Below are 18,577 nucleotides of genomic sequence, written 5' to 3'. Positions count from 1 at the left end.
TTTTGCCCATTCCTCCTTGCAAAACAGCTCGAGCTCAGTGAGGTTGGATGGAGAGCATTTGTGAACAGCAGTTTTCAGTTCTTTCCACAGATTCTCGATTGGATTCAGGTCTGGACTTTGACTTGGCCATTCTAACACCTGGATATGTTTATTTGTGAACCATTCCATTGTAGATTTTGCTTTATGTTTTGGATCATTGTCTTGTTGGAAGACAAATCTCCGTCCCAGTCTCAGGTCTTTTGCAGACTCCATCAGGTTTTCTTCCAGAATGGTCCTGTATTTGGCTCCATCCATCTTCCCATCAATTTTAACCATCTTCCCTGTCCCTGCTGAAGAAAAGCAGGCCCAAACCATGATGCTGCCACCACCATGTTTGACAGTGGGGATGGTGTGTTCAGGGTGATGAGCTGTGTTGCTTTTACGCCAAACATAATGTTTTGCATTGTTGCCAAAAAGTTCGATTTTGGTTTCATCTGACCACAGCACCTTCTTCCACATGTTTGGTGTGTCTCCCAGGTGGCTTTTTGGCAAACTTTAAACGACACTTTTATGGATATCTTTAAAAAATGGCTTTCTTCTTGCCACTCTTCCATAAAGGCCAGATTTGTGCAGTATCACTGATTGTTGTCCTATGGACAGAGTCTCCCACCTCAGCTGTAGATCTCTGCAGTTCATCCAGAGTGATCATGGGTCTCTTGGCTGCATCTCTGATCAGTCTTCTCATTGTATGAGCTGAAAGTTTAGAGGGACGGCCGGGTCTTCGTAGATTTGCAGTGGTCTGATACTCCTTCCATTTCAATATTATCGTTTGCACAGTGCTCCTTGGGATGTTTAAAGCTTGGGAAATCTTTTTGTATCCAAATCCGGCTTTAAACTTCTCCACAACAGTATCTCGGACCTGCCTGGTGTGTTCCTTGGTCTTCATGATGCTCTCTGCGCTTTACACGGACCTCTGAGACTATCACAGAGCAGGTGCATTTATACGGAGACTTGATTACACACAGCTGGATTCTATTTATCATCATTAGTCATTTAGGTCAACATTGGATCATTCAGAGATCCTCACTGAACTTCTGGAGAGTTTGCTGCACTGAAAGTAAAGGGGCTGAATAATTTTGCACGCCCACTTTTTCAGTTTTTTATTTGTTAAAAAAGTTTGAAATAGCCAATGAATTTCGTTCCACTTCATAATTGGGACCCACTTGTTGTTGATTCTTCACAAAAAATTACAGTTTTATATCTTTATGTTTAAGGCCTGAAATGTGGCAAAAGGTCGAAACGTTCAAGGGGGCCGAATACTTTCGCAAGGCACTGTATATATATACACACACACACACATATATACACACACACACACACACACACACACATATATACACACACACATATATACACACACACACACACATATACACACACATATACATATATATATATATACACACACACACACATAAAAAAAACTAAAGAAAAATAAACAGTGCTGATTAGACTGATATATAGTAATTATCACTTTTATTTTAGCAAAAAAATGATCACTTTATATTTATGTACAATATTTATTTCTCTTTATTAAATCTTTCAACTTATTACATTCAATATAATTGGAATAAAAGTAATTTAACAAGCGTGTTTTACAGAATCCCATTTTCACAATCCTCAGATTAAACTCTAATACAGACATCAGGGGCACCTTTACGGTTTCCTGGTTGAACGACATGTTTCCTCTGATCGGTGTCAAACTGTGTTGAGTTAGGTTTTCTCTCGTTTGGTGGGCGTGTCTCTCGCTTATAGGCCATGTCCCAGGTGATACCCAATCAGCAGAGACGTGTCTGTAAACCTGTGGTAATAAAAAGGCAGAGCGCGGGGTGTTCAACGCACCCATTTCAGTTTAAAAAACGAGTGCTATGTTTACAGCTCACACTGACTGGCTGCCAGCTGGAAGCAAAACCATCTAAACCAATGGACAGCAGCTTTCTGAACATTGTCAAGATTAAAAAGGTGGAGCTTGATTTAATGACTTTATAACCTGCTGGGTAACATGTGAATTTAACCAATACCGTTCATCTTTATCCATAATAATGCATCATGTATTTGTTTATTTTTGTATTAATAATCTGAATCTGCAAAGTAACTAAAGTATCAAATAAATGTAGTAAAAGGTTTTCCCAGAAACGCCCCAAAAACCTGAATGAAAACATATTTAAAGGTATTTTAAACCATGGACATGCAGTGAGTCATTTTTAATATTCATTGTTTTCTTGTAAATTTGAGGTGGTTTGATTGACAAAGAGATTGTGTGTGTTGGTCAGCAGTGTGAGTGTTTCTGTTCACAGGAGGAGACTCTCCGTCCTACAGAGAACACAGAGACACTGAGGAACCACCTCCTAACCCAAACCCAGGGTAAAGAGGTTCAGTGAATGTGGTGTTGAAGGTGTGGAGGTGGATCAGTGAGTCAGAGGAGACTGTGTAGAAGGACAGAGAGCCAGCAGGACAGTCCACATACACTGCTACTCTATCAGAGAGAGTGGCGAAGGAGGAGACGTCTGTTCTTCTCTTGTTGTGAATGACAGTGTAACCATACATATAAGAGCACTCCAGACACCAGGACTGATCACTATATCCAAACACACAGTCATCACTGTCTCCTCTCCTGCGGATTCCTCTGTAACTCACTGAAATAAAAACATGTCCCGTCCTCTCGACCTCCCAGTAACAGCGACCAGTCAGACCATCTCTACACAGCAGCTGAGAACAGCGGTCAAACCTCTCTGGATGATCAAGATATGGCTGATCCTCATTCACCCTTGTCACTTTCCTGTTGTTGTCAGACAGTTTGAGGTCTCTGTTCACTGTGTTTGTGTCCAGTGTAAGTTCACAGGAATCTGACGGAGAGGAGACACAACACAGTAGCAGTTTATCATCTAACTTCTAACACACCTGATGGGTTTATTTGGTAAGGGGAACTACGGTGATTAGTTAAACCCAGCGCATCAAAAAAAAAAAAAATCCCATGTGGACTTTTTAATTTATTTTTTAGGGTTAGGAGTTAGGGTTATTTTTTTATTAAATTTTTCTTAAATAGTCATACGCATACCTGCAAACTCAGAAGGGCTGAAAAAGGTGACACCCCACCCAAGAAGAAAATAAAGGAAAAACAAAACGTATTCCTGGTGCTAAAACAATACTTTTAAAACGGTGCCTGAACTGAAAGATTTTAATATATACAGTATATATACACTCACCTAAAGGATTATTAGGAACACCTGTTAAATTTCACGTTAATGAAATTATCTAATTAACCAATCACATGGCAGCTGCTTCAATGCATTTTGGGGTGTGGTCCAGGTCTAGACAATCTCCTGAACTCCAAACTGAATGTCAGAATGGGAAAGAAAGGTGATCTAAGCAACTTTGAGCGTGGCATGGTTGTTGGTGCCAGACGGGCTGGTCTGAGTATTTCACCATCTGCTCAGTTACTGGGATGTTCACGCACAACCATTTCTAGGGTTTACAAAGAATGGTCTGAAAAAGGAAAAACATCCAGTATGCTGCATTCCTGGGGGGCAAAAATGCCTTGTTGATGCTAGAGGTCAGAGGAGAATGGGCCGACTGATTCCAGCTGATTGAAGATCAACTTTGACTCAAATAACCGCAAAGCAAAAGCATTTGTGAAGCCACAACACGCAGAACCTTGAGTCGGATGGGCTACACCAGCAGAAGACTCCACCGGGTACCACTCACCTCTACTAAAAATAGGAAAACGAGGCTACAATTTGCACGAGCTCACCAAAATTCGACAGTTGAAGACTGAAAAAATGTTGCCTGGTCTGATGAGTCTCAATTTCTGTTGAGACATTCAGATGGTAGAGCCAGAATTTGGCGTAAACAGAATGAGAACATGGATCCATCATGCCTTGTTACCACTGGGCAGGCTGGTGGTGGTGGTGTAGTAATGGTGTGGGGGATCCCTTTCACCTTTTTTTTTTATTGCTAAGGCCACTGGGTCAAAATTAAATGATTTATTAAAAATGTAATAACAATAACTTATTTCACAAGTAAATTCCTGTTAAAACAACCACTGGATGGGAAAAGGGTATTTTACAATAACTTTTCAATGCACCACGAGGCGAGGCTGTTGTTTTTCAGTCAACGGCAGCTGTTGTTGGAATCCTCTCGAGTGAAATACAGACACACTTTTACACCGTTTAGTTTTCAGCATTTTGACCGTGTTTACTCCAGCTGCTAGCTAACGGTAGGCTAAAGTTACCTGCTGTTGAGTGTAGTGTTAACTGGCGTCCTGTGCGGCGATTTTTCAGTTGCCTCTAACGTCCGTTTTCGGAGCATCAGAGAGAAGCGCAGGCATTTAAATGGCACCTAAATAAGGCACCGAAATCCCCGTTGCTATTCTGTTCGGTAGATTACGGTCGTTAAGGCACCGGTGCCGTATTAGCACTGGGTCTCGGACCCCCCAAATAAATACTCTTTGGATCTACACGATTCACATGGATGACATTTTCCCTTTCAAAACGACAATTTTTGCCAAAAAGCGACTAGTTTGCAGGTATGCATACGCGGGAAATACGGCACCACCCAAAGTACTTTAAGCCCTGCAATACTAATCCAACATGTGTTCCTTCCTTTCATTACTCAAAGTGAACAAACACTCACACTTCTTCAGACCAGGTTTCAGCCTCTGCTCTCCACAATGATCCACCCTGGAGGAAGAAACAAAGTCAGAATGAACGTTCAGAACATACCTCATCAATAATCTTCAAAATATATCAAACATCTCAGGTTTCTAAGGTCAAAGATGAACTCTGAAGCTAAACATCCTCAAAGTGCTCAAATAGAAATTAAACTTATTAGTTAGGATGTGAGTCCCAGTGGGACTGGACTCTCTGCACATCAGTTACTGTCTTTACTGTTGGTGCTCCCCGGTTATTTTACCCCGCCTGCCCAGAGGCCAGTGTGCAGCAGTCCTTTCGCCTGGCAGCCAGTATGAGTTTTCCTTATTTTGTTGCTTCCTTTGTTAACACTGACAACATGCACCACACCTTGTTCACTGCATCCATACACCCTCATACACCACTGATACGGATATCCACACCCCATTGTTTGCACTTTCATTTAATAAATATCAGTTTGTTAATATTAAGTTTGCTCTGCATCTCCCTCTTTTGTTGTGGCTTGTGAGCCGGTCATAACGGTAAAATCACAGCACCTCGTAAAACCTGTGGTCATATAGGGGCCGGAAGGGATCGCTGTCTTCTTTCCATCTTGCCAGTTTAAGTCAAATCCATCAAAGGAGACCAGATAATCAAAGCATTTTTGGATCCTGCCACCTTTTGTTCAGACCATCTCATCAAAAGACTCAGACTGGTAGTTGAACACAGTTCCTGCTGCAAACCATGGGACAGGAATAGGTTGTGCCGGCATATGAGTGTTAATACTTTGAAGCATCTGGGTTGGAGAGAAACCTCTCCAATAATCTACCACAAGTCCTCACCCAAGAGAAAATGCCAGTCATGTCAGTGAAGACAACATTGTGACTGAAGGACATTTGGCAAAATGGCCATTCATACCTGAGAGTGTCAAGTCTCCAGTGTGGATTCTCCAGTCCAGCAGACAGCAGCTTCACTGTGGAGTCTCCTGGATGATTGTAGCTCAGGTCAAGCACTCTCAGATGGGAGGGGTTGGAGCTGAGAGCTGAGGACAGAGAAGTACAGCCTTCCTCTGTGATCAGACAGCCTGACAGACTGGACAAGCACATACACACAAACACACACACACACACACACACACACACACACACACACACAGAATGATATTTAATTTATTTGTCTATTATTTATATGTTAGAGTGAATTACGATTAATGATTACCTTAACTCACTGAAAAATGTCTAGTCAAATGCCACCAAACCCCAACACCAAGTAATAATTAGGGCCCGGACACCGGGCCCTAATTAAAAAAAAACTGCTCCGTTTATTATTATTGTCTCCAATTAATTGCATTTTTAAGGGGCTAAAAATGCTCAAAAACTGACCAAAACTGCAAATGCACGAGGACTGGTGGAAGACGTAATACTTTTTCGTGCTCGGGAGTGACTAAATGGCTCTGTAGCAGTCCCTACAAAACTTTTGGTGTTCATATGTAACATGTTAAAGTGCTCATATTATGCTCATTTTCAGGTTCATAATTGTATTTAGAGGTTCTACCAGAATAGGTTTATGTGGTTTAATTTTCAGAAAACACCATATATTTGTGTCTCTGTTTTAGCTACAGAGTGAGGCATCTCACTTCTGTTCCATCTTTGTTGGGAGTCGCACATGCGCAGTAAGTACTGCTAGGTAGTCAGTTGCAGAGCATGAGTGCCATGCTAGCAGCTAGGTGAGCATTATAACGTGTGTTACAAAGTGACGCACGTTCGTCTCTTAAGTAAATGCTGGACAAGAGCTGTTTGGAGCAGTTTGTGAACAGTGTTTTCTCTGGAAGATGGTAAGTCCCTTTGGGGTGGACTTTGGGCTTTTTCACTTTGTAAACCTATAACGTGCACAAAAAGATATATAACACAATAAAGGGGAAAAGCCAAAAAGCATAATATGAGCACTTTAAGAAATTCATAAAAGGCCTCTTTGGGGTTTTACCTTAATTCAACAGGAAGTCCGCAATTTTGAATTTACTGTGCGAAATTAGTGCATTTTTTGTCATTTCGAGCTCAGTACTTTCACAAACTTTCCCTAGAGATCCATTCATCCAAATGACTTCAAATTTGTTCATCTGATTAACATGCAATTGACAATGTGTGGTGGTATACAATTGATATGAGCCGCACCCTATACTGAAGCCACGCTCCTGTACTTTAGCCCCCTTTCATACATTATAAACCCTTGAACAAATAATCAAATTATCATTGCACTTAGCACAGAATTCCTTTTTTATTGGTGACGGGTTGACACTTGTGAGACATAGACGCTTGTAAGACGAGTTGCACTCAGCAGAGCCACACACCCTACATAATACATGAACCATTTCTCTTAGACTCTTGCGTAAGGCATCATTGCAGCTTTAATTTGACTTAAATATGCATTAATTATTTTAATATTCAAGGGAACTGGGAACTTTATGTGACCGAATCACAGAGTATCATACAGAGTTCTGAGGTTAAAAAAGGTTGTAGGTCTCCACCAACTCCTGAGAAAAATATCTGGCTCTTTAGCTGCTATATGTTGAACTTTCTTTAAATGGGTCTGTCTGCTGTTTGTTCCTGGGCAGGTAGTTTACAGTGGGTTTATCAGAGCATGTTTGATGAAAAGAGCTGCCTGCTGCTGCTGAAGAAGGTGCTGATGAAAGCAGCAAGACTGAATCAAAACTCAAATCAATCAAAATCTCTACTTATACTTGTATATCAAGCAAGGTATATCAAGAAACATTTAAATGGTTATTTGTGTAACAGTTGTTTAAAGAGGAAACCAGACCTGAGTGTCTCCAGTGTACAGTTTTGACTCTTTAGTCCAGCAGAGATCAGCTTCACTCCTGAATCCTTCAGGTCGTTGTTACTAAGGTCCAGCTCTCTCAGACTAGAGGACTCGAAGCTGAGAACTGAGGACAGATCTTCACAGCTTCTCTCCGACAGGTTACAGCCACTCAGCCTGAAGAAGAGTTACTGATCAAGACAAACATCAAACCTGTTTCTGTCACCTACAATGTCAAACCACATAACATTTCTACGCTTGTCAGACAACAACAAATATGTTGTCTTGTCTAACAGCTATCAATGGAAATTTCAAAAATGATATTCACATCTGCTGGACCCCAATCATTTACACATATTAGTTTTAATATTAAATTAACTATACGGTAATAGATTTTTATTTATTTAATTTGGCTGCTTTAAACTGTGGAGGTACAATGAAACTGAAGATACAATTTGCAGGTTTTTCAATTGATCAACTAATCAAATCTTTAACTAAATCTTAAGACTATCAGTTTACCCAGACATTCATTAGTTGAGAAGAACCCTATGCATCTGATACAGGTAGTATTTGCAGTGATCTGATACTTACAGAGCTTTTTTGGAGGTTTTGACCACTGGCAGCAGCCTCCTAAAAACATCCTCTGAAGCAGAGTATTTCTTCAGGTCAAACACGTCCAGATCGTTTTCTGATGACAGTAAGATGAAGCCCAGAGCTGACCACTGAGCAGGAGACAGTGTATGTGCGGAGAGACTTCCTGAACTCAGGTACTGTTGGATCTCTTCCACTAGAGAATGATCATTCAGTTCATTCAAACAGTGGAACAGATTGATGCTTTTCTCTGCAGACAGATTCTCACTGATCTTCTTCTTGATGTAGTTGACTGTTTCCTGATTGGTCTCTGAGCTAGATCCTGTCTGAGCCAGCAGGTCTTCAAGGACAATCTGATTGGTCTGCCGGGAAAGACCCAGGAGGAATCGGAGGAACAAGTCCAGGTGTCCGTTTGGACTGTGTAAGGCCTTGTCAATAGCAAAACTGTGGACCTCTGTCGTAGATGTTCGGCTGAAAACTTCCCACACTTTTTTGAAGATACTTTGCCCAAACATCACATTCTCATTTCTGTTAATGACTGCACTCGCTACATGAAAAGCAGCCAGAAACTCCTGAACAGTCAGATGGATGAAGCTAAACATCTTTTTTTTATCATTCTTCCTCCCACGTTGCTCTTTGAAGATCTCTGTGAACACTCCTGAGCACACCGAGGCTCCACTGACATCAATGCCAGTCTCTTCTAGATCTTTCTCGTAGAAGATCAGGTTGCCCTTTTCCAACTGATGGTAAGCCAGTTTTGCTAATGACTCAATGTACTGAATGCACTGTTCTGGGTCATACTTCTCTTTTGTCTGATGAATCTGAAACACCAGGAATTCTGCATACATCTCAGTCAGGGTCTTGGGCAGCTCTCCTCCCTCTCTGGTCTTCAACATGTCCTCCAGAACTGTAGCAGTGATCCAGCAGAAGACTGGGATGTGGCACATAATGTGGAGGCTTCGTGATGTCTTGATGTGGGAGATGATTCTGCTGGCCCGCTCCTGATCTGTGAATCTCTTTCTAAAGTACTCCTCCTTCTGTGGGTCAGTGAATCCTCTGACCTCTGTCATGATGTCTACAAAATCAGAATGGATCTGATTGGATGCTGCAGGTCGTGTGGTTATCCAGATGCGAGCAGAGGGAAGCAGTTTCTTCTTGATGAGGTTCGTCAGCAGCTCATCCACTGAGGTCGGCGCTGTCACATCAATTTTAACTGTCTGGTTTTTATTGGTGGAGCAGTCCAGATCAAGGCGGCTCTCATCCAGTCCATCCAAAACAAACAGAAGTTTGAATTCACTCTTGTCAAAGTTGGTGTTTCCTGATGACTGCAGAGCTGTAAAGATGTGATTAAGAGCTTCTTCTTTGATGTCTCTGGTCTCCCAGATACATTCATGAATGAGCTCTGACAAACACCACTTTTCCCCCTTCTTTAAATTCAGCTGGCGGAAGGTGAAGGGGAAAACGAGATGCACATCTTGATTGGCTCTTCCTTCAGCCCAGTCCAACACAAACTTGTGGACAAGAAATGTTTTTCCAATTCCTGCGATTCCATTGGTAAGCACTGTTCTTATGGGTCTGTTTTTTACAGAGGGGTGTTTGAACATGTCACAAGGTGTAATTGCTGTCTCTGTATCTGTTGGCTTCACTGTCTCAATCTGCCTGACCTCATGCTGTGTGTTGATGTGTACATCACCAGTAGCTTTGATGTACAGATCTGTGTAGATATCATCCAGAGGTCGCCCATCTTTATTTTGTGCCCACCCCTCTTCTGCACACAAAAACTCATTCTGGAGGTTTGGCTGAAGCTTTTGTTGGTAATATGAGATGTGTCGTGGTGGCTTTGGTACTGGAACAATCCCGTCTGTGTTGAAAACAAAAATAAAAAATATAAAGTATGATGATGTTTGTCTACAGATGGCAGAATCAGTACACAAATACTCTTCTACTAAATAATTTGCTTCCTGAGAATAACCAACAACTCAAAGATTTTTCCTTTTAAGTAACATAAAATGGAGCCATCTAAAATATCATTATGGTCAACCAAACATATTTTATACAGTCAGTAATGTCTCTGTGTTATTTTGGGCAGAGCATTGAACTGATGCTTGCATTGATTCACCATCAATGAGTAACTTCCAAGTTATATTCAAGCAGGTGCACAGCACTGCCTTTATAATCTCACACTACTCACTGATACCGTCAACAATTTTACTGAAGTTTTATCATCATCATTTTAGACACCGAAGGATCAGAACTAGACACAAAACAAACTGGGCTTGTATTAATGAGAAGGCAGTGTGGAGGCTTAGCAGGTGAGCTTGTCAAAATGAACAATCATTTGGCAGGGATATGTGTTATATACAGTATGTTCTACTATTACAGCAGTAGCTTTTGGTGCATGTGATGCATCAGCCCGTCTCAGTACTTATGTGAATTGATACCCAAGTGTACTGATTCTCATTTGTCTTGTTTTCTGTGATTGATGTGGCAAGGGGGTAAGGTGGATTTAGCAAGCTAAAGTTAGACAACTAACAAGTCATCCACCGGCTGTCCGACTTGACCGCGTATTTTTGTCACGCCCCCGGCTGCTGCCGCCTGCTCTCGTCCACTTTACAGGCGAGGCATAGTTCATTTCAAACAACCCTAATGTCCCCTGAGCTGTGTCAGGCATCTTTCCTCCCAGCAAGCTGCTACAGTTTAAAGTGATGGTTCGGAGTAATTTCACCCTAGGGTCCTTTGCACCATGACCTCGAGCCTAACAACCCCCCAGAAGCTTTTTTTCAGCTGGATCGAACATTGGGAGAGTTAGCGCTATCAGCTGGTTAGCTTAGTGCAGGCGGTAATGGATCCAAGACTGTATTTCGTAAGTTACCCCACTAATAATGCCCAAAATGATACCAAACTTCTACAGTAGTACAAATAGGTTATGTACTCATAAAACGATGGATTGGAAAGTTTGTAAGTACACCAGGAGTTTATTTAAATAACACTTGCCTGCTGGCTTCTGCTCTCTGTTGCTACCGGCAGTAAGACGACAAATTACAACACCGTAAAGGATACAACAAAAATATTTATCAATTCATTTTTTTAAAGTGTTGTAGTACAAATAGCAAGAGAGAAATTATAATTGAGGTATGTTTGGAGACACTATCTTATTTAATCATTAAATTAATAAACATTTTTGTTGCATCTCTTTTCGGTGTTGTAATTTGTAGACGGTCCCTAAGCACTTGTCTTACTGTCTGTAGCAGCAGAGAGCAGAAGCCAGCATGCAAGTGTTATTTACATAAACTTCTGGTGTACTTACAAATTTTACAATCCATCATTTTATGAGTGCATAACCTATTTGTACTAGTGTAGAAGTTTGGTATCATTTCGGGCATTATTAGTGGGGTAACTCACGAGATACAAACCTGGATCCATTAGCCCCTGCGCTAAGCTATTCAGCTGATAACGCTAACTCTCCCAATGTTCGACCCAGGTGAAAAAAGCTTCTGGGGGGGGGTTGTTTGGCTCGAGGTCATGGTGCAAAGGACCCTAGGGTGAAATTACTCCGAACCATCACTTTAAGGCCCCACTGACGCATATTGTCACCTTGACAATTAACATCAATCGGCATTTAGTTGTGTACCAATCAAGTTACCACGGCAAACAGTCAATGCCCTTTCTATCCATTTTATTTCTAGGGATTTGGGCTGGAGGAAAAGAAAGGAGCAAAGGCCCCATTCATCATGAGCAAGAGAATGACCAAGATCCTCCAGCTCAGGAAGGAGCTGAAGAACCTGAAGTGACAGTAAAAGGAAGCGAGTGAAGAGGAGAGCCCTTTCTGGGAGCTGCGTCACATCCTTCACAAAATATTCACTACCTTGACAAGAGCTGAGTGGTATCGCAGGGAGAGGAAGGAGAGGGCCACTATGCGAACTGCAATTTGCAGCGGACAGCGCAGTGGACAGCTCACCACTTCCAAATCTGAGATTGACAGCTACCTCAGAGACACCTTTGTGATGCAAAAAGGGAGAAAGATCTTGGTCAATTCAAGTCTTTGATTAATCCACCTTCACCAACCGTGGGCAAGGCAGCCCATCTTGAAGCAGATTCAGGAGGTGGTCAAAAAGGCACCATCCCCAGGGTACCCTAAAGAGTATACAAGAAATGCCCCCCTACAACCATAACTGCCCAGGGCTACTCAACAGGCTCTGGATGATCCTAAAGGTCATCTGGAGGAGGGGCAAGGTTGCTCATTAGTGGGGGTGTATTGAAGGGGTGTGGATCCAAAGGAGGAGAATTCAGAGAACTTCGACCAGTTCAGAACCATTTTCCTGCTTAGTGTTGTAGGAGAGCTATTCTATAGCATTGTGTCAAGGCACCTGATTTCCTCCTAGGGAATGCGTACATCGACACCCCGGTGCAGAAAGGTAAGATCCCAAAGGTACAGGGATGTCTGGAGCACACAAGTGTAGTCACGCAGCTGATACAGGAAGCCAGACAGAACAAGGGGGACCTGTTGTTGCTGTGGTTGAACCTCACAAACGATTACGGCTATATAACCCACAAGCTTGTTGAGGTGGCTCTTAACCGGCACCACGGCCCAGGCAAGTCCTGAGAACTCATTTTGGACTACTACAACAGCTTTGGTTTGAGGGTCTCCTCCAGGACAACATCAGAGTGGATGAGGCTCGATAAGGGGATGATCACTGGATGTACGCTTTCAGTGATCCTCTCTGAACGAGCGACCAATGAAGAGCTGGAAGCGTGGGGCGACCTCTAGCTCACCCAGTAGAGTGTGCACTTGAGGGCTTCCAGATAAGAGTGAGCAGATTCCCAAGAAGGTTGTTGGGTCTTCCTCAAAGCCTGAGCAACACTGCCCTGTACGAAAAGAACAACATCCTGAAGCTCCCTTTTTAGCAGCCTAAAAGCCTAAAAATGAAAAGTTCAACCCTAAAATCTCCCAGGCTGACATCCAGGTCAGAACAGGTCAAAAGTGGAAGGCAGCAGAGGCTCACTTGAGACACAGCTCACTGGTAGACACAGAGACACATTGAAAGGATGGCCTTTGTAGTAACACAAAAAGCATGCTACAACAAGCTGAAGTGGAAACATAGGAGGGCTGTGATCCAAGCAGAGGTCAGAGCATTAGTCAATGCCACTTGGATGGTTGGAATACAGCAGCAGGGAGCCTGGGCAAGATGGAAGCAAGCAGTGCAGCAAAAGGTGTCACAAGCTCTGGAGAGCAGAGCCCCACCACATCAAGTCCTTGATTCATGTGAATCCATGGGAAAGTCACATGCATGTCCTCAGTCAAACCATTCACCTTTCATTAAAACTGGTTGGAGGAAGAAGCTTTAAGGACCTCCTCCTCCATTCTGCTCTCAACTCGGCAGGACTGGGAACTGAAAGTTGACCTGGGGAAGCAACTCCATTATCCAGTAAATGTTGCTGTCACACCTTGAGGCAAGACATGGTGCTGCTCTCCGAAGACTCAAAGCCTCTGTAATTCTCTTAGAACCTATAGTCCCTTGGGAAGAATGCATCAAGGACTCTAATGAGATGAGAAGAGGCAAATACACCCAGCTGGTGGAGAGAGAGGTGTGAGGTGATGATGCAGAGATGAACTTGAGGAAGCTGTTAAGATGCTCATCTCTAGACAACACAGAGTTTATGGCTGCTCCTCTGTTAGCGTTACACTGAGTGCCATGTCTGTGTGCTGACAGAAACCTACTCCAAATGGCTTTATTGTTCCCAATTTGTACTGATTTATTTGCATGCAGTAGAACACCTCTTTACCTTCAGAATAAAATCTGGTGACAGACACACACACACTTTAATAATCTTTTGTTAATGTACCTTTAGTTTCTTCAACACCACTGGCATCCACTGAAACAGAAATAATGTAATTATTACCATCCAGTTTTTATTTGATTGATCTGATTTGCATTAAAATTCACACACCTCCCTCTCAGACTCACTCTGTCAGTAGTACTTCAGTCTAGTTATGTTTAATCAGCAGACACACACACACACACACACAATACCTTCGGTTTTGGGAGAAACGGCTTTCGTCTCATCTGTCCTGTCAGGAGACGTGACTGAAACACAAACATGCAACAGCTCTTGAGAAATGCAAAATAATTGAAGGCATTTCGTTAAATACAATTTAAGCATGTACATAGTTAAACATAAATAAGGCTTTATTTAATTTATTAATTCAGCGGAAACATTACCAAATGTGTTGCTGACATTAAGCGTTATATTCCCTCCCACATGGACATCTGTAAACTGAGGTGAGCTGACGACACTTCCATGCTGGGCGGTGACTGCTGGGCTTCCTGCTCTACTCTGAGTTTCAGCTGATTGAGAATAGACAAAATAATCAGGAACCACAACTCATCACCTCCTGAACTGCTAGAAGGGTTCAGATATGATTTTTGTTCGATTAGATTTAGAAAAGACCTGAAGGGTGAAGAACAAATAAAGCTTAGTACAGGGTTTCTGCTGGTTTTACCAAGTCACATGTAAGATTTTTAAAGACCTTTTTAAGACCTTTATGAATACAATTTAAGACCTATATCACGACATCAAAGTACAACGAAATGCAGAGTCACAAAAGTACTTGCATAGTAAATAAATGTATTAAAATTGACTAAAAGCGACACAGAGTAATAATGATCTGTACATATACAGCAAATTATATTTGGACAAGCGAAAGAACTACAACACCACATAATTTACAAAAGTATGTTTCAATAAGCATTATAGAGGTTACATGGATGTAGGAAAATGTAAGACCCATTTAAAATGATTTAAGACCTAGAACACAATAAAACTAAAATTTTGATTTTGAAATTTTAGATTTTTGAAGACCCCACAGAAACCCTGATGGTAGAAATGTGACAAACTTCAAATGCTTTGCACAGCACATCTGATGATCAGAAAATATTAAGGCAGTTATCTTACACAAACACATGACAAATCAAAATCACACTTTAATAATCTGTTGCTAAAGTACCTTCAGTGTGAGGAGAGGAAGCTCCTCGGTTCCCTGAAGTTCCTTCAACATCCACTGAAACAGGAATGTCATGTGATTACTACTGTTTTTTACTTGATTGATACAATACGCAAAATTCATGCACCCATGGCTGTTTTTATCGAAGGAGTCTGGTGGCTTTGAAGAGAGCAGAGATAATGGCTTCAGTTCCCCGTCGTAAAGGGCCGTCTGACAGCAAGGTAAAGGGATGAAAATATTCTAAACATTGCCTACACTTAAACCGATACAGATGTTTTTAGGGGTCTAAAATGTGTTTAGCTGCTGCCCGTTCACTGCAGGACATTGGTTAGCTTCTGTGTCAGTACTCCTGCCTGCTTCACCAAACTGAAATCTACTGGAGCTAACACACTGACTATGGAGAAGTAGCTCAGACAACCACACTGATAAAACCTCTCAACTGTCCCTTTAACAAACACTGATGAGTCTCCTCTCTTTAATGTGGAACTTTCTGCTGACACTTCCATCAGTCTGCAGTGATATGACTCAGAATATTACTGGTAGTGCTGCAGGTATTTTACAGGATGTAAAGGTCTGAAATGAGCTGATAATGACTTGATCCAGCAGGCATCTGAATGCTAGAGATGAATGCAACAACAACATTGTTACAATGTGTACAGAACATGATGCAATGTTAAAGCTGGGACTATGTTGACTTACTGAGTGTACGCAGGAAGCTGTCCTTTAAACACTAAAGGTGGATCCATGGACCGGTGGCTCTTGATGGACACACAGCTGGGTTCAAGAGAGTCATTTTTTGTAGCACTTAGGAGGAAAATACAAAAACATAACACTGTGACATTTAATGAGCCATGGATCAGCAGCTGTAACCATGGTTCCAACATGTGTGAGGCAGAGAAAGCCCAGATGAGCTGTAGTTGTACTATCAGTCCACTAGATGGAGACCTTTACCCCCACCATCTCCACAGAGCTGGAGAGCAGACTGACTGAGTCAGACTAGAACAGGAGGCCCAACCAGTCAGAGACCTCCAGTTATTACACAAGATAACACAACATCCACCATTAAAGACACACTCTGACCTGTTGGTCTAGAGGGAGAGAAAAGAATCTGAGATGGGAAAGTTAGAGAGACAGAAAGAAAACACATGTTAACCTGGTTTACCTCTCTCTCTCTCTCTCTCTCTCTCTCCCTTCTTCCCTGTATGAAAACATCCTGAAAAATAACAAGCGTCAATTAAAAACTACATAAAAAAAAAATGGCTGGAACAATAAAGAAGCTCCCACACTGATTCTTACTGCCTGTTATCAGCTCTCACACATTCAAACCCTTTAAAAGCTGACCCAGTGTAACAGTTACCTCTCAACTACTGACCCAGTGTAACAGTTACCTCTCAACTACTGACACAGTGTAACAGTTACCTCTCAACTACTGACACAGTATAAATAGTTACCTCTCAACTACTGACACAGTATAAATAGTTACCTCTCAACTACTGACACAGTGTAACAGTTACCTCTCAACTACTGACCCAGTGTAACAGTTACCTCTCAACTACTGACACAGTATAAATAGTTACCTCTCAACTACTGACACAGTGTAACAGTTACCTCTCAACTACTGACACAGTGTAACAGTTACCTCTCAACTACTGACCTAGTGTCACTAGTTACCTCTCAACTACTGACACAGTGGAAATAGTTACCTCTCAACTACTGACACAGTATAACTAGTTACCTCTCAACTACTGACACAGTGTAACTAGTTACCTCTCAACTACTGACACAGTGGAAATAGTTACCTCTCAACTACTGACACAGTATAACTAGTTACCTCTCAACTACTGACACAGTGGAAATAGTTACCTCTCAACTACTGACCTAGTGTCACTAGTTACCTCTCAACTACTGACCCAGTAGCTAGTTACCTCTCAACTACTGACCCAGTGAAACTAGTTACCTCTCAACTACTGACACAGTGGAAATAGTTACCTCTCAACTACTGACACAGTATAACTAGTTACCTCTCAACTACTGACACAGTGGAAATAGTTACCTCTCAACTACTGACCTAGTGTCACTAGTTACCTCTCAACTACTGACCCAGTAGCTAGTTACCTCTCAACTACTGACCCAGTGAAACTAGTTACCTCTCAACTACTGACACAGTATAACTAGTTACCTCTCAACTACTGACACAGTAGCTTACCTCTCAACTACTGACCTAGTGTCACTAGTTACCTCTCAACTACTGACCCAGTGTAACTAGTTACCTCTCAACTACTGACCTAGTGTCACTAGTTACCTCTCAACTACTGACCCAGTAGCTAGTTACCTCTCAACTAAAGACCTAGTGTCACTAGTTACCTCTCAACTACTGACCCAGTTTAACTAGTTACCTCTCAACTACTGACCTAGTGTCACTAGTTACCTCTCAACTACTGACCCAGTAGCTAGTTACCTCTCAACTACTGACCCAGTGAAACTAGTTACCTCTCAACTACTGACCCAGTAGCTAGCTACCTCTCAACTACTGACCCAGTGAAACTAGTTACCTCTCAACTACTGACCCAGTGTACCTATGTAGTTACCTGGAGCAGTAGCTAGAGGAACGTTACAACACATCAGCGGTCAGCTAACTTCATGTAAAAGTTGTTTAGACAATCTTTACTAAAGTATTCATAACTTAAACTACTTTGTTACCTCTTGGACTCGAGCTTTTCCGAGCTTTCAGCACATTAAACCCGTTTTAGTCCACATTAAAGACCGGAAACTACGCCCAAACACTCTCTGAACGATCTACTGCCGCTGACGTTTCTACTGTTTGGGTTTCTGTCAAGTGACGTTTATCACTTAAGAGCAGCTTCCTTTCAAAATAAAACACTACCGCTCAGACGCGAAATACCAAAATAAAAGCCCCTAGTTCAACCACAGTGGAATACAGTAATTCAACTTTACACAGTCACAACCAATGGTTCTTTTTTTCTTTTGTTTTTATTCATATACAAGATGGATAGAAAAATAATGACATTTTCATGATTTCATGATTTAGACAGAAATGTATTGTTCAATCAAATATTACATGTTATGATGACTTTTTAAGATAAAGGGGAACAGCAAATAAAGAATAGCTTGATTATTCTTTTTTTAGTTTTTACTGATGTGAACCGTACCGGGGTTCTAACCCTCTGATCTGAGATCTGATCCGTCTCTGCTGTCAAAACGTCTGACTGGTTGACTTTGGGAGTTTTAAATCTCCTTTTCTTTGTTAAAGAAAGCTGGTAACATGTTTTGGTAGGTACATTATATATCATATATTCTTAAACTAGCAGCAATGTGAGGATTAATGGTATCTCATGTGTGAGTTAATGAACAGTACATTCATTAATGCATCAAACTCGAGGCCCGCGGGCCAAACCTGGCCCCTCTCACATTTTGATCCAGCCCGCCTGTTAATTTAGGTTCACAATAGATTTTGGCCCCCCTAGTTGTGCGCTAAACCAAAAAG

The 18,577-nt window shown here is 41.8% G+C and overlaps 1 protein-coding gene across 1 annotated transcript; it reads right to left on the bottom strand.

Moving 5' to 3' along the window:
* Nucleotides 1-1,545: 1,545 nt before the first annotated feature.
* LOC120568266 (NLR family CARD domain-containing protein 3-like) lies at nucleotides 1,546-17,898 on the bottom strand. Its single transcript, XM_039815663.1, has 11 exons — nucleotides 17,773-17,898; nucleotides 15,772-15,876; nucleotides 15,076-15,129; nucleotides 14,291-14,416; nucleotides 14,102-14,155; nucleotides 13,914-13,943; nucleotides 8,070-9,930; nucleotides 7,482-7,655; nucleotides 5,586-5,759; nucleotides 4,672-4,718; nucleotides 1,546-2,885 (listed from the first exon to the last, which is right to left on the bottom strand). Coding segments are annotated over exons 2-11 (3,054 nt in total). The 5' UTR covers nucleotides 15,773-15,876; nucleotides 17,773-17,898; the 3' UTR covers nucleotides 1,546-2,352.
* Nucleotides 17,899-18,577: the final 679 nt, after the last annotated feature.

The sequence above is a fragment of the Perca fluviatilis genome, chromosome 1 (genome assembly GCF_010015445.1).
Source record: "Perca fluviatilis chromosome 1, GENO_Pfluv_1.0, whole genome shotgun sequence".
NCBI classification, from domain to species: domain Eukaryota; kingdom Metazoa; phylum Chordata; class Actinopteri; order Perciformes; family Percidae; genus Perca; species Perca fluviatilis.
Note: the sequence above shows the minus strand (reverse complement) of the source record. Positions and strands in the feature narration are given on the sequence as shown.